General features: G+C 37.5%; 1 protein-coding gene and 1 long non-coding RNA gene across 2 annotated transcripts; both read right to left on the bottom strand.

The window, feature by feature from the left end:
* Positions 1–537: 537 nt before the first annotated feature.
* LOC135473380 (dolichol kinase-like) lies at positions 538–12630 on the bottom strand. Its single transcript, XM_064753230.1, has 10 exons — positions 12588–12630; positions 11879–12037; positions 9973–10157; positions 8411–8464; positions 7632–7832; positions 5861–6064; positions 4633–4807; positions 3466–3564; positions 2662–2739; positions 538–1270 (listed from the first exon to the last, which is right to left on the bottom strand). Exons 1-10 carry the CDS (start codon positions 12628–12630, stop codon positions 1107–1109), a joined length of 1362 nt encoding a protein of 453 aa, XP_064609300.1. The 3' UTR covers positions 538–1106.
* A 267-nt stretch (positions 12631–12897) lies between these two features.
* On the bottom strand, positions 12898–15846 carry LOC135472184 (uncharacterized). Its single transcript, XR_010444511.1, has 3 exons — positions 15791–15846; positions 13891–13991; positions 12898–13076 (listed from the first exon to the last, which is right to left on the bottom strand). It is a non-coding gene; the product is annotated as an uncharacterized LOC135472184 (long non-coding RNA).
* Positions 15847–16465: the final 619 nt, after the last annotated feature.

The following is a 16465-nucleotide window of genomic DNA, read 5'->3' on the forward strand; positions in this document are numbered from 1 at the left end:
CATCGTAAACAAACTCCTGACTTAATAAGAAGAGCTGATGTTGTATAAGTGAAATATTCTTGAGTACGGCGTAAAACACCAATCAAATAAATAAATAAATAAATAAAGAATAAGAAGCGAGTTTGGATCTTGCCTTGACAGCATGAGTGGCAAGACTGGGGCATGGCAATTTTACTGATCAAAACCTAGATGTGGTAATCAGAAGTGAGCCAGGATCTCTACTTGACAGCAGGACCTACAGGATTGGATCACACAATCTCACTGGTCAGGGGCTACATGTGGTAATCAGAAGTGAGCCAGGATCTCTACTTGACAGCAGGACCTACAGGATTGGATCACACAACCTCACTGGTCAGGGGCTACATGTGATAATCAGAAGTGAGTCAGGATCTCTCCTTGACAGCAGGAGCTACAGGATTGGATCACACAACCTTACTGGTCAGGGGCTACATGTTATAATTAGATGTGAGTCAGGATCTCTCCTTGACAGCAGGAGCTACAGGATTTGATCACACAATCTCACTGGTCAGGGGCTACATGTGGTAATCAGAAGTGAGTCAGGATCTCTACTTGACAGCAGGACCTACAGGATTGGATCACACAATCTCACTGGTCAGGGGCTACAGGTGATAATCAGAAGTGAGTCAGGATCTCTCCTTGACAGCAGGAACTACAGGATTGGATCACACTATCTCACTGGTCAGGGGCTATATGTGGTAATCAGAAGTGAGTCAGGATCTCTCCCAGACAGTAGGAGCTACAGAATTGGATCACACTATCTGACTGATCAGGGGCTATATGTGGTAATCAGAAGTGAGTCAGGATCTCTCCTTGACAGCAGGAGCTACAGAATTGGATCACACTATCTGACTGATCAGGGGCTATATGTGGTAATCAGAAGTGAGTCAGAATCTCTCCTTGACAGCAGGAGCTACAGGATTGGAGAACACTATCTCACTAATCAGGGGCTATATGTGGTAATCAAATATAAGTCGAGATCTCTCCATAATTTCTTCTCTTTTGACTAATAAAAAAAAATGACAATCTCTTTAAAAACGATGTATTTATTTAAATTTATATAAATACATACACATTACAGCAAAGATTCAGCTCAATATACTTGTATCAATTTGTTTCCTGGTTGTCATGAACAATGTATACATGAAAAGTGGAAGAATCAAATTATCTATTTGAGACGTGACACCCTCCAAAACTGACGTAGAAATCACTATCACAGACACACTCAAAACAGATTCAGGAGTTCCCATACCTGTGAACAGAAGAAAACAAGAATTCACGAAATGGAAAGGGTCATAAGAGCATTTCTGCTACATACAAACTGTCAGCTTTTTGAATGTGGTCGAATGGGGAGAGATGTCCAAAGTTTAGTCAGCCATCATTTCTTCAAATACCAGATAAATCAAATAAATCACTTATTCAACTAACTGTTGTATATTTCATTCAGCACCCCACCTTATATGATTTATTTGTTTGTTTGGTTGGTGTTTCTACCCAGTACTCAAGAATATTTCACTTATACAAGGGCAGCCAGAATTATGGTGGGTGGAAACTGGGCAGAGCCTGGGAGAAACCCACAACCATCCACAGGTTGCTGGAAGACCTTCCCACATACGGCTAGAGAGGAAGCCAACATGAGTTGGACTTGAACTCACAGCGACCCCATTGGTGAGAGATTCCTGGGTCATTATGCTGCGCTAGCATGCTAACCAACGGAGCCACAGAGGCCCCTCACCTGATATGACTTAACTGTGTCACAACAGTTCGGTTCTAGCAGTGAATGAAATCGATAAATGTCTTAGAATAAAGTCAATAATCCAAAACCTCAAGCACCTGGTGAAAGTGATGACTAAAGTGTCATGGCATATCATCTAGCTGAATCTAACACGATATAATCTGGAGAAAGAAAGAGATGGAGATGAGAATAGAGCTACAGGATTGGAGCACACTATCTGAGTGATCAGAGGCTACATGTGATAATCAGAAGTGAGTCAGGATCTCTCATTGACAGGTGAAAGAAAGAGATGGAGATGAGAATAGAGCTACAGGATTGGAGCACACTATCTGAGTGATCAGAGGCTACGTGTGATGATCAGAAGTGAGTCAGGATCTCTCATTGACAGGTGAAAGAAAGAGATGGAGATGAGAATAGAGCTACAGGATTGGAGGCTACATGTGATGATCAGAAGTGAGTCAGGATCTCTCATTGACAGGTGAAAGAAAGAGATGGAGATGAGAATAGAGCTACAGGATTGGAGGCTACATGTGATGATCAGAAGTGAGTCAGGATCTCTCATTGACAGGTGAAAGAAAGAGATGGAGATTAGAATAGACTTAATAATTATCTTTCATTTAATTGGGGTTTTAAGGTGCACATGAACTCAAGAATATTTTATTTATTTAGGCCTATTAATTCATTTTACTGACATTTTAGGTAGGTCTTGGGATCAAATGTTTCACTTGGAGAATAGCTCCCAAATTTACCATGGAGGAAACCATGAAGAGCCAAGAGGAGACAACTGCACCTCACCAGGTGGCTCAGAAACTTAACCTTCTGATTTAAACTCGCTCTGCTCTGACATCTGACATTGGTACAGAAAGACAACAACACAATAATGGATGTGACAAACTTGCAGTACATACCAAAATATGATAGACATAAAATGAAAGACAACTGGCTCAAAATCGCTATACTTGTTCCTTCAATGGTTTTCTTGCTACCTACAAAAGCAAGACAAAAGATGAAGAAAAAAGAAAAAGTCCTATGAATATGTGTAAAAACGACTTTTTTTATCCAGTTGCATCAGCAAGAAATGAATACTAATTCACGTATAAAATTCCCTTTAATACATGAAGTACATACATGCACATGTCTTCTTGAATACAAAGCAGCTTCTTCAATTGCACTATAGTTTATTCAATTACACTGTACTTTATTCAGTTACACTGTAGTTTATTCAGTTACACTGTAGTTTATTCAGTTACACTGTAGTTTATTCAAGTGTAGAAAAAGGGGCAGTGTGCTGAAGTTCTTTTCACTTAAGCCAAAAGGTGCCCTGGTACGTAATTGGTAAATCCAATACTGCTCCCAACACCTACTTTAAACTGCTATTGTAATTCAACCTTTTCGCATGTTTGCAAGGTATTTATTCAAGCATATCCTGAAGGCATTATTTGGTGTTGACTGATAAAGTTATACTTTTTACAAAGCCCTTCCACTGGCCAATCCAACCAACGTAGTTTTGTCTCAAAAATCAAATTAAAAATGTGCACAACTTGCACGCTTTCTAAAAAGTTTGAGGAATTAGGGTACTTTGCTTTACTTCAAGTTGTCATCAATTGTCATCAAAGACAATAAAAGTAGTTTCATGAATTAGAAGAAGAAATACTAAATTATGGAAGCAAAGATCTAGTGTTATTTAACATGGTACTGACAATCTGACAAACCTGGCCATCTGTGTTTACCAAACACACTGCCCCCTACAGACGCTGCAGTGTCACCCAGCCCAACAGAAATAACTCCACTGTACAAAGCAATATTAGGCTCTGAAATGGCAGAGAACAATGTCGTAGATTTGAGCGGAGCTGCCATTACCCAAATTATGTCAATCTATAGCTGCATATGTACATAGCAATGGTGAGGTTTACGCATGAAGGAAAGCAGAAAAAGCAACTGGGGCTTAACACCACTTGGGCAGTATTCAGCCATATTGTAGTGAGAACATTTTATAGGAACAGGGAACAGTTATAGATTTACATATGACAACGTTACCAAAATGTACAAGGGTTTAAAGTTGAAAAACCACATTAAACATTTTTTAACTTTATAATAACTTTAGAATATTATACACGTAAATACAAGTACATGTGTACACATTAAATCTTGCAAAAGCCAAAGGCCTAAAATATCTAATGACAACATCTCAGTGCTTATTCATTTATTTATTTTGATTGGTGTTTTATGCCATACTCAAGAATATCTCACTTACACGATGGCAGGAGGAAACTGGGTAGACCACAGGGGAAATTCATGACCAGTTTAAAGGTAGTGTCCACTGTGTACAGCCTTTACCACAATCAAGAGCACTATCTACATGTACTTCTAATGTTAAGAAGAAACTGTAATTGTCCAGACAAAAAGAAAAGTAAACAAACCAGGGAAAGTGCTTAATCAGAAAATTGCTATTTCCTTGAGTAAAAGAAACTTGCACATGTACATGTTAAATATGTCAGTTTAATATCACCTGTTCTTGCATTGAACATGAGCATGCAAACTAAAACTGTATTTAAAACATCAACAAATCAATAGATTTCATATCCCCAGAAAAATGGCCTGTGTGTTGAGGAAAATACTACCATGACCTTCAGCACAAAGCATATGATCAACAAATTAAACTGGTACAGTGAAGGTCTCCTAGCAATCTGCGAAAAGGTCTTGGGTTTCCCCTGGTTTCCTCCAGCCACAATGCTGGCCTCCGTTTGAATAAGGGAAATATTCTTGAGCAGGACATAAAACACCAATCAAATAAATAAACATGTCTTGTTTCTTTGGCTTATGTGGGAGGCAGTCACAAATGTAAGGAATGAACCAGATTCAAACCACATAGTACATACTGTGTGGCTGCAGCAGATGTGGTGATGAATATGTCAGCCAGAGGGGAAGTGACAAGCCCACCAACAGGTATATATGAGACACAATGACTGCTCCCTTGTCTTTATCATCACAGAATGCTTTAAACAAACTGTCAACTGTACATCCTAGAGGAGGAATACACAAGACACGAACTGCCTGCAATCCACATAAACATATATCATAGTTCACGTACATATAACTGCAAGTACCATCAAAAATCGCAACAGGAAATTTAATGATATATTCTTAGAAGTGAAAGCCAATATTCTTCAAATTTTCAAAGAGCCATGAGTTTAAAAGAGCAGATACCAAAACACACTAAGAATTTAAGTGATTTTAAGTTTTGATATCTTACTTAGGATCTTAAAATCAAATTTCTGAATTTCTTTGTGGGTTAGCAAAGGATTATTGGATTAATGCATATGTTATATTGTCCATATTATATCCATTTCGACAGAGCAATAAATTATACAGTAAGCTGCCAACAAGCAGGGAATGAACTTCAGATTTTCAGAAAATCCAAAGGTGTTTGTTCCCATATGTGTGTGCATTATCCCTTGTCCTTATCATCACAGAATGCTTTAAACAAAGGGGGAATACCCAACAAACAAACTGTAAACTATACATCTTAGAGGGGGAATACCCAACAAAAAACTGTAAACTATACATCCTAGAGGGGGAATACACAACAAATGAACCGTCAACTATACATCCTGGAGGGAGAATATACAACAAACGAACCATCAACTATACATCCTGGAGGGGGAATACACAACAAACGAACTGCCCAAAATCCAAATCAACATTATGATATATAATAATATATGTAGCTACCATCAGGAACCATAATTAGAAATTATAAACATATCTTTTCAGAGTTCAAATTACTGAAATTTCCTGCGAGCCATGATTTTAAAACATCAGACTCTAAAACACACTGGGAATTGAACTGACTTTAATTTTTGATGTCTTAGTTTGGGTTACTGACTTTTTTGTGGGTTAGTAACAGATTACTGAAAAGAAAGTTTTATTTTGTCCATATATACATTTCAATAAGAGCAAATAAATTTTATGTCAAAGTGCAAAACTTTAATTAATTTATTAAATTTTGGGTCAATTGAAGGTCACAAGTCCCTGCATTCAGCTCTTGTTTGGTGGCTGATAAATGCCTGACAATAAGTAACACGTACTGCCTTTAACATTCCTTACCTCTAGAACAACTAATACTGCTAAAGCTATGACTGAGGCCAGGGTAAGAAAGCTGGGGTCCAACAATAGGCCAGGTACATAGACAGCCACAATCAGTACATGGAACCATTTCCTGGTCACTGAGGAGGATGGCGACAACTGTGGGGAGCAGACAATGACGGCTGCTGTCACCGACAGTAAAAACCAGCTGCTCAGTAATAGTGTCTGGAAAATATAATAAAATTACTTTTGTTTGTCTTATCTACATTTATCCATGCTTTATATCCTAACTATATAGTCATGTTGTATAAGCTAACTGTACAAAGATATAACCCTGTCCATGTATATTTCTACATTCATTCTGGGAGACAAACAAGCAAAACTGTTAATTTACCCTTAGAGAAAATTTCCACAAGATACTGATGTGGGCATCTGGAGAAAAGCCACTGAAAACTGTCTCTGAATATATGTTTACTTATTTTCTTGCTAAGAATTCTGTTTCACTGAATTAAATACAGTCACATACATCATTCTTTTATCTTTATATTTATACCTACTGGCCATTTTTTGAGAAACTTTTGAGTAATGTTTTACTTGTGGGTAATGAAAGCTCTTTGTACATTTAAAATCTTTGTTTAGGTGCAGGAAAATCTCTTTGTAACATCAGACTACCTAAACACCAGTTATAAGATTCATAAAGCCACACTACAAAATTCAAACATTCAACGGGAGCGGTAGATCCAGGGTCTGAGTCACACCTAGGGCTTTAAAAGAGGAACTTTCTCACTTGGCGTTCTGCATAAAGGGGATAGTGCAACTACTGGTTGACCCATATCAGTATAATGGCTCGCGTGGGGCAGCTTACTTGCCTTCAGTACAACGTCTCAGTGAAGCAGCACTAGATAAAAGAGCAGTAGAAATCCGTCCTGCAACAAGGAGGCACATTACATGCATTCTAATGATTCCTTCGTCGCCATATGACTGAAAAATTGTTAAGCACAACGTTAAACCCCATGCACTCACTCACTCACTCAACTTTAATCTCTGGGGTAAGGTATAGAAGTTGTTTATCACAAAAAATATATCTTGGCATCACTGAAAGAAGTAAAATGTCTGTGCAGACATACTGGAATGATATATCCAAATACAGCAAATGTGTACTGGGCAGTCTCCTGAATTATCTTGTGGAGTACGTTCTCTGACTTGATTCACAAACAGTTTTAGTACCAGTACTATCCACTGCTTGATACACCTGCTTTGAATTACCTCTCTTGTTACATGACAGCGAGTATGGTAAAACGTGAGCTTAGTTTTTGAGATGTGAAACTATGAGAAGTGGGGAATCTTGTATTAAAGCAAGTGGTATGTAGTTTATGTGACGACCGTGGCAACTATTTTCTAGGCAACAGAATAATAAAAAAACCCATGATATCAGCCTTTGAGAGTCTCTGAAATGTCTAGAAATTTTAAATGAAGTTGATGTTTTTCAGTTTAGGTAGAATATACATTCATTTTAAATTACCTCGCTATGGACTTTAAAAAATGCAACATTTAACCTGGGCTTTCCAGATCAGTTTAGAAAATTATAATCTGTCTCAAAGGCAGATCTTCAACTAGCTTATGCCACTTACACTTGGAAACTTGCCATTTGCCATTTTCTGAGGTCCCCCATAACCTCAGTTTACAACTAGAAACGCACCTTTTAAACGGGAAGTGATATCAAGGGAGGTAACTCAGTGTGGCCCTACTGTGACCAATAGCATGTTCACTGATATCGTCCCCACACACTTACTCTTTTTAAACTATGGGCTATATACTGGAACAGCCAGACAAATGGATTTGCTTCTAAGTATTGGCACAAAAATGGCATGATGATGAAGGCTGCCACAAATATGTGAATGACATAAAAGACAAGCCAATCCGGTCTTTGTGAAAATAGCCACTGGTACAACAACAGCATTGTCAAAATAGTGGTCAGTCCCACAAACACAATCTGAAATACAAAAAAAAAAAAATATATATATATATATATATATATATATATATATATACCTATCATAGCAGTCGAAAAATAGACCAAAATACTTATCATTGTTCTATTTCAAACTTTCAAGTAAATTAAGAAGTTCATCAATACAGTGTTGATGTATAACCAATACCTAAAAGTGCAGCTTTAGCCCCAAATATACATGATGCCATATCAAATATTAGAATATTACATAATGCATGTATTTTTCTTAATATCTGGGTTTAGTCACATGATTAATTGTCTTGCATTAATGAGGCAACCACTATAAATGAGTAAACATTTTGATCCAAAAAAAAAAAGCATTTAGAGGTAAAAATATTTGATAAAATATTATTTTTGGTGCTGAAACTTCCATTTTTTTTGTCTTTCAAAGATCAACTGAACTTTCAAAATCAGGCATAATGTTACATCATTTACCTTGTATAAAATCTAATTAAAACATAATGTGATTTACAACCTTGTCCTCTTGTAGATATGTACTTATCATTTGGTAAGTAAATAATAAATTAATATGCGATGAAACATAGAATACATGTACTCACAGATGCAAAACACAAAGCCTGGCTCTCCCACACATCACTTATTCCAGGTTTTTCCTAAGAGGGCAGAAAACAGAACAACCTGTACATCACTTCATCGGTACAATTATTTAACAGCTATACAGGTAAATCTTAATTACTACAACCTGGTGTAGATACATGTAAGTGGCCAACTTCATCTAGGGATGAAAATTACCCACTGTCGCTAAGCTATTTTTTATATTTTTTTTACATACATGTATTAGATGCATACTGATGTAACAGCCAGCATGGGATATTAATGCTTTCTACCTCTGAATTGGAGGGAACTTCCCCATAGTGTAGTGATATGAGTATGGACTGGGAATCCAGAGATCATCATTCCAAATCCTCATCTGGTTAGATGAGTCACATTATGTACGTTCTGAATTTGTGAAGAGACTTAGATTCAAATAATGCATAATAGGGGCTACTGAACTAGTTAAGCAACTGTAACCATTTGCCGAGCCAGAGCTCCTTATGCTTTACTTCATATGTTCAGCCAAACTGGGAGCTGTGCAGCTGTTCATTTCTGTCAACATGTAACCACAATCTGAGAGGACAACCACAGAGTCCATCTGACATCTAGCATGACGTCACATATCAAGAAATTGTCCGCTAACAATTTCTGTAAATAATGGCAGATTCGGGCAGTAGAAAATGTTACTAACATCAATAAATAAAAATCTTGCGTACATTAAAATCTGGTATTTAGTCTTACTTCACCATTATATCCCATGGAGAACTATTACAATGAAGTTGAATAATGCAGAAGGTTTTCGTGTGCATTCAAGGGAGGTAACTATGTATATAATCTGCTGTTTTCTAATAATGTATACTGTAAACATTTTCTAACACCATTTCACAGATATACATGTATACATTTAGCATGCACTGACTATATTTTTCCTTGGTTCAAAAAAATATGTCCAACAGAAACCAAATATATTCTCCTATAGGCCCAGAAAAGTGTTGTATAGCAGGTATGATACATGTGACAGACTAACTCACAGCTGGACTGACGACCTATAGACAGCCTGTCAATTCAGGGTCCCATCCAAAACTTACTACCAGATCTTGACACACGAGGTGCCCAATCAATCTCAGTGTCATACAAGTGAAAAATCATAATGTATAGTGTTAGACACCAATCAAATTAATAAACAGATAAATCAAATTGGGGCCTCTGTGGCTCAGTTGGTTAGCGCGCTAGCGCAGAGTAATGACCCAGGGGTCTCTCACCAATGCGGTCACTGTGAGTTCAAGTCCAGCTCATGCGGACTTCCTCTCCGGCCATACCTAAGAAGGTCTGCCAGCAACCTGTAGATGGCTGTGGGTTTCCCCTGGGCTCTGCCCCGTTTTCCACCCACTATAATGCTGGCCGCCTTCGTATAAGTGAAATATTCTTGAGTACTGCATACAACACCAATCAGAAATAAATAAACAAATCAAATTAATAATAGTCAGATCAGTGATAGACAGGTCAACCTCTATTATCATGGTGGTTAAGAGCCGAGACATGGTAGTCCCTGCCTCTGAAAACTTACTGTTAGACTTCTAGCCAAGAAGACTTTCTCGCACACCCTGCGTAGGATAATGGTGAAAAGCTGAGATACAACCATCCCTTCCCCCACAGTGAAACAACCTCTCCCCCAGGAATAGCAAACCAACAGAATGCCTCCACATACAGCAGGGATAACTGCTAAGCTCACAAACCACACCAAGGGAGTAACTGGAAAAATGAAATGGAGTGTTTGAATCAAGAGTAAACTTAGTATGCCTGACATTACAAAAAAAATGTGGTATGATTTCTTCAACTGTCACACTTTGTCATAGGTCTGCTGTGTGGTGACTTCTGAAAAGTTAACTGACTGTTGTATGTTCATCAAGGAAAATTACATTTATAACACCATACAAAGCTCTGTATTAGTATGCTGATCTAATACAAAGCTCTGTATTAGTATGCTGATTTATTACAAAGCTTTGTATTAGTATGCTGATCTATTCCAAAGCTTTGTATTAGTATGCTGATTTATTACAAAGCTCTGTATTAGTATGCTGATCTATTCCAAAGCTCTGTATTAGTATCCTGATCTATTACAAAGCTCTGTATTAGTATCCTGATCTAATACAAAGCTTTGTATTAGTATGCTGATCTATTACAAAGCTCTGTATTAGTATGCTGATCTAATACAAAGCTCTGTATTAGTATCCTGATCTATTCCAAAGCTTTGTATTAGTATGCTGATCTATTCCAAAGCTTTGTATTAGTATGCTGATTTATTACAAAGCTCTGTATTAGTATGTTGATCTAATACAAAGCTCTGTATTAGTATGTTGATCTAATATAAAGCTCTGTATTAGTATGCTGATCTATTACAAAGCTCTGTATTAGTATCCTGATCTATTACAAAGCTCTGTGTTAGTATCCTGATCTATTACAAAGCTCTGTATTAGTATGTTGATCCAATACAAAGCTCTGTATTAGTATGCTGATCTATTCCAAAGCTTTGTATTAGTATGCTGATTTATTACAAAGCTCTGTATTAGTATGCTGATCTATTCCAAAGCTTTGTATTAGTATGCTGATCAATTCCAAAGCTTTGTATTAGTATGCTGATCTATTACAAAGCTCTGTATTAGTATGCTGATCTAATACAAAGCTTTGTATTAGTATGCTGATCTAATACAAAGCTCTGTATTAGTATCCTGATCTAATACAAAGCTCTGTATTAGTATCCTGATCTATTACAAAGCTTTGTATTAGTATGCTTATCTATTACAAAGCTCTGTATTAGTATGCTTATCTAATACAAAGCTTTGTATTAGTATGCTGATCTAATACAAAGCTCTGTATTAGTATGTTGATCTAATACAAAGCTTTGTATTAGTATGCTTATCTAATACAAAGCTTTGTATTAGTATGTTGATCTAATACAAAGCTCTGTATTAGTATGTTGATCTAATACAAAGCTCTGTATTAGTATGCTGATCTATGAATAGCAGAATCATAAAGCATAAACGGAGATCAACTAGGTGACTGAATTTCACAGAAACAAATGTTTTAAAATGAAACCTATTCATGCTTTAATATTTACATACTGTAATTTTTTAACCTTTTCACATGTTTACAAGGTGTTTGTTCAAGCATATTCTGAGGGCATAAATCTGTGTAGACTGATAAAATTACACTTTCTGTGAAGCCCTGAAACTGTGACAATTCAACCAATGCAGTTATGCCTCTAAAATCAAATTGAAGGTGTGCATAAATTGCACTGAAAGCTGGTCTTCCATAGGAGAAAATATTGAGGAATTAAGGTAGATGTATTTGAGACACAGTTAATGTCATCAGGAATATTGGCAACCACTATAAAGCTTTCTACTCACTGCATATATGAAGGAAATGCACCTTCATGTAAGTTGAAATGTTTAAACATGGGTTACTATTCTCACCATGTGCACACAATGTAGAGTACATCACAAGCAGGTGGGCAGCTGCTAACACCAGCCCAACCATCAGGGACTTCCCCACAAATAGCTTACTCCCCACAAGCATAAAGCCTGAGAGGGTTGCCAGGCTTACTCCACATAGATCAGGGCTAAGGCAGGATGCTGCAAGCAAGAAATTAAGCAACACATTTATTTATTTATTTATTTATTTATTTATTCAAGAATTTTCATTTACATGACAGTGGCTAGGTTTATGGGTGAAGGAAACCAGAGAGCCCATGAAGTAAACCACCGACCTTCGGCAGGTGCCTGACAAGCCTTCTAGTCAACAAGTTGATTTAAGCAAGTAACCTCATTGGTCAAGGCACCAATGCGATCGCTGTGAGTTCGTCCAGCTCATGCTGGCTTCCTCTCCGGCCGTAAGTGGGAATGTCTGCCAGCAGCCTGCGGATTGTCATGGGTTTTCTCTGGGCTCTGCCCGGTTTCCTCCCACCATAATGCTGGCCGCCGTCACATAAGTGAAATGTTCTTGAGTAGGGCGTAAAACACCAATCAAATAAATGAATAAATCATTGGTCAAGGGCTTTAAAGCAATCCTACGCTCTTATAAGTGTTTCTTTGTTTTAAGTTAGTCCCATATCTTATAATGTACCTTTGTTTCACACTCTAGAATGCCAGTTTAAAAATACACAGGTTTTCATTTAAACTTTACCTCCAACATCCTGTGAACTTGTTTCTATGACAACAGCTAGCATGGGTAGTATACCATACCATGTTCCTGAATAGCTGGCTTCTCTGGAAGTTTGAAAGTACCAAATGAAAACAGGACCCTGTAGTATTTAGTCAATGTTTAAGTTCTTAAAATTCTAAATTTAAACTTCATTGTCGTGACGATATACTGACATTGCTAAAAATTAGCATCAATAATTTACATCTTCAATCTTTCCAGGAAATTGTGTAACAAATACAAATGTACGAAGACAAAAACCCACAATAAAGCACTTTAACTACCTGAGATTCTGTACTATGCTGTCCTGCCCACTGCTGCACCGCCCACTGCTGCTTTGCCCACTGCTGTCCTGCCCACTGCTGCCCCGCCCACTGCTGCTTTGCCCACTGCCATGTGGTATTTTTTTTAAAGACCTTATCCTCCTTTCAACCCACAGGCTGAGCAGATGCAATGCAAGGCAGATGTAACAAACTGCAAAACAAAATCACAAAGTGGACTTCTTCATGACAATGTAGATACAGATATCAGATATCAGATAAAAGTTACAGACATGTTGCTTGGTCAAAGTTCTGTGATACTGTTGTACATCTAGAGGGTTGTGTACGATACATTTGCCTTTGTTGAGTACTGTCAATAATTTGGCAACTACAGTAGACATTACACTGAACATCATTTGACTTCTATTACTTTATACCATAGTAATGATCTCATTACATACCAAACATGAGACACAGACACAATATATGAGACACAGACACAATAAATGGGATATATGGGACACAGACACAATATATGGGATATATGGGACACAGACACAATATATGGGACACAGGCACAATATATGGGATATATGGGACACATACACAATATATGGGATATACGGGACATGGACACAATATATGGGACACAAGACACAACATATGGGACACAGACACAATATATGAGACACAGAAACAATATACGGGAGACAATATATGGGAGTGTAATGGGACAGAGACACAACATATGGGACACTGACACAACATATGGGACACAATACATGGGAGTATAATGGGATACAGAAACAGTATATGGGACACAGGCACAACATATAGGACACAGGCAAACTGTATGGGACACAGACACAAAATATGGGACAGAGACACAACAAATGGAACATAATATATGGGAGTATGGGATACAGAAACAATATATGGGACACAGGCTCAATATATGGGACACATTTAGCTTCCACTACATGTAACTTACAGTTTATAGTGTTTGCATTAAACAAAGACACCTGTACCTGACAGTGGGATCTTCTTGCTTATGCACAGATATCCAAGAGAGACAGACAACAGCACATAATCCAATGGCACATAACTGCCAATCAATCCATCATACATACTGGAAAGATAATCATAATGCTTCAATGCAAGACTTGTTATAACAAACTAAGCAGTTTAAATTTGCAATTAATGGCAATGAAGTATTTCACTGACAATATATACTTAAACTGGGGGATCTACTTGATTTATTTATTTGATTAGTTTTACAGAATTATGGTGGGAGGAAACTTGGCCAAGGGCAGGGGAGCCCACAACCATCTGCAGGTTGCTGGCAAACCCTCCCTTGTACGACCGGAGAGGAACATGGCATGATCTGGACATGAACTCGCAGCGGTGAGTGGTGACTGGATCCTGGGTCATTGCCCTGTGCTGGCACGCTAAACACCTTGTAATAGGAGATTTAAATTAAGAATATATACCTTTATATTTGCTGGTATTAAAAGCAGGGGACACCTTAGGTATCCTACAGGTATAAAAGACATGTTTAATTGCGTAGCTAAAAGAAATCTGTCCAAGTTATATGTCAATATTAAACCAGCCACACATTCTAATACAATTTCAATCTGCACTGGAACATATGCTGTACAACTCCTTGCTCTGAATTAATTTACCATCATTAAAATATACTTTGCAATGATTTTAAGTCATAGCGGTTTATCTAATATTTACACATCAGTCAGTCAGGTGCTGCCTGCTGTCGTAAAACACCAATCAAATAAATAAATAAAAAATAAATAGCATAAATGGCATGATCAACGACTCAAGATTTTAACAATCTGGTGGTCTAGGATTCTAAGCATTGTAAAAGCCATGCAGTCATGCAACATATCCTACACGGGTGAGTGGGAGCAAGTCATAACTATGCCAGCGCCAGCTCATCTAAAAACACACTCAAAAAGTTAACTCACAATCTTACACTAGGGGAGACAGATGAAAGGTCTGTGCGTGTATGTATTTCCTCACAAATGCACCTGTCTGTCGATTTTATTTCAGACCAGAAAAATCTCGCTAAGATTGTGGCCCGCAAACTTATAATTTAAACAGGTGGTGTAGTTGTATACAACAGGAATCTGAGTCATATTGTATTCGAGCACTTTCCATTTTACTAACATCAACTCCCTCACTCACGCAGACATGGCAGTGAAAACATCGTCCAAATAACATTGGAGTTATCACAAAAGTCTGCTTCACATTCCCAAAAGCCAGTTTGTGCTGATGTTCACAACTTACATATGCTGTGCAAATATATTGTTCTGTTGTTAAACATACCATAATTTCCGGCTCTAAGAATATCATCCAATGTTGTTCATTTCTCTATACCTTCTAATCTTATCTTTCACCACACTGTGTTCTTGCCACTGCCTCATGCCAATAAAGTGCTTAGATGTGCACAGTCACAAATAGGACAATGGTATAAACAGGTGATGCAACAACAGCCCAGCAACAGCACCCAAACAAACTACCATGCTCTTCTATCAGAGAAGTTCAATTAAATTAAACGTCGCGGTCTATTTTCAACAATTTCTGAAATTTCAGGTCAATATCAGAAATTGTTGAAAATAGACCTCAACGTTTAATTTAACTGAACTACAATAAAAGGAGCTTGTCGAAATAACACCACCATATGACAATAGATATAGTACATATGCAGACTCCATGTTTAAATCGTTTAACGACTGTCAAATAAATAAATACCGGTAAATACAACCGACTGTGCAGATGGTGTTGTTGTTGTTGTTCACTTTCTTTCTCGATTATAAATTCCTGTCTGCAAACCTAACTTTGGTCTTTTCAATCAAAATTCCAATATATATTAAAAGCACGATATCTTGACAATATCTCTGATAAAACGCATACCGCATTTTCTGGCTTAGTAGAAAATAAATGATTCTAGCTTTCAAGGCCGTTTTCACTTTTTGAGAGTTTCTCACATCTCGTCACTACAAGCAACTGTACTCGCCACAACACAGCAGCAGACGAAGAAGAAGAAGAAGAGCTTGGTAACGTTCTTTTGAGATAAATGACAGTGGATTTTACTATATTACAGACTGTGAAACTGTTGGGAAAACCCAAAACAGCGGATTAAAAGATGGACATTGTGTTAATGTGCACTTTGGGGATGTAGGCGTACAAAATCAGCACAGCGGCTTCGGGGTCAAAGTAGGCCTACTGTTTAAAAAAAGTTAGGAATGGTGTCTTAAAAAGGACTGCAGATACTGAGTTCAGGGTTTGCACACATGTAAAGCACAGTAGCACAAGGGAGGGGGGGGGGAGGGTATTCCATCGTTGACTGGATATGTGCACATTAGTTACTGTAAATTACTGAATTCCTGACTTGTAATAGTGTATTGTGTATAAGAATCAATGTTAAAGGACAAGACAGCACCTAGCTAAAACATATTTCATTCGAAAGCAGGATTCTCAAGCTTTCTAAAAAGTATCATACTTTATTATTTTAATGAGATTTCACTGAATAACATGTGGAACAAAATGTCAATACTGCACAAATGGCTGGTGTGAATCGAGGCAGAC

The sequence above is a fragment of the Liolophura sinensis genome, chromosome 8, assembly GCF_032854445.1.
Source record: "Liolophura sinensis isolate JHLJ2023 chromosome 8, CUHK_Ljap_v2, whole genome shotgun sequence".
Classification (NCBI taxonomy): domain Eukaryota; kingdom Metazoa; phylum Mollusca; class Polyplacophora; order Chitonida; family Chitonidae; genus Liolophura; species Liolophura sinensis.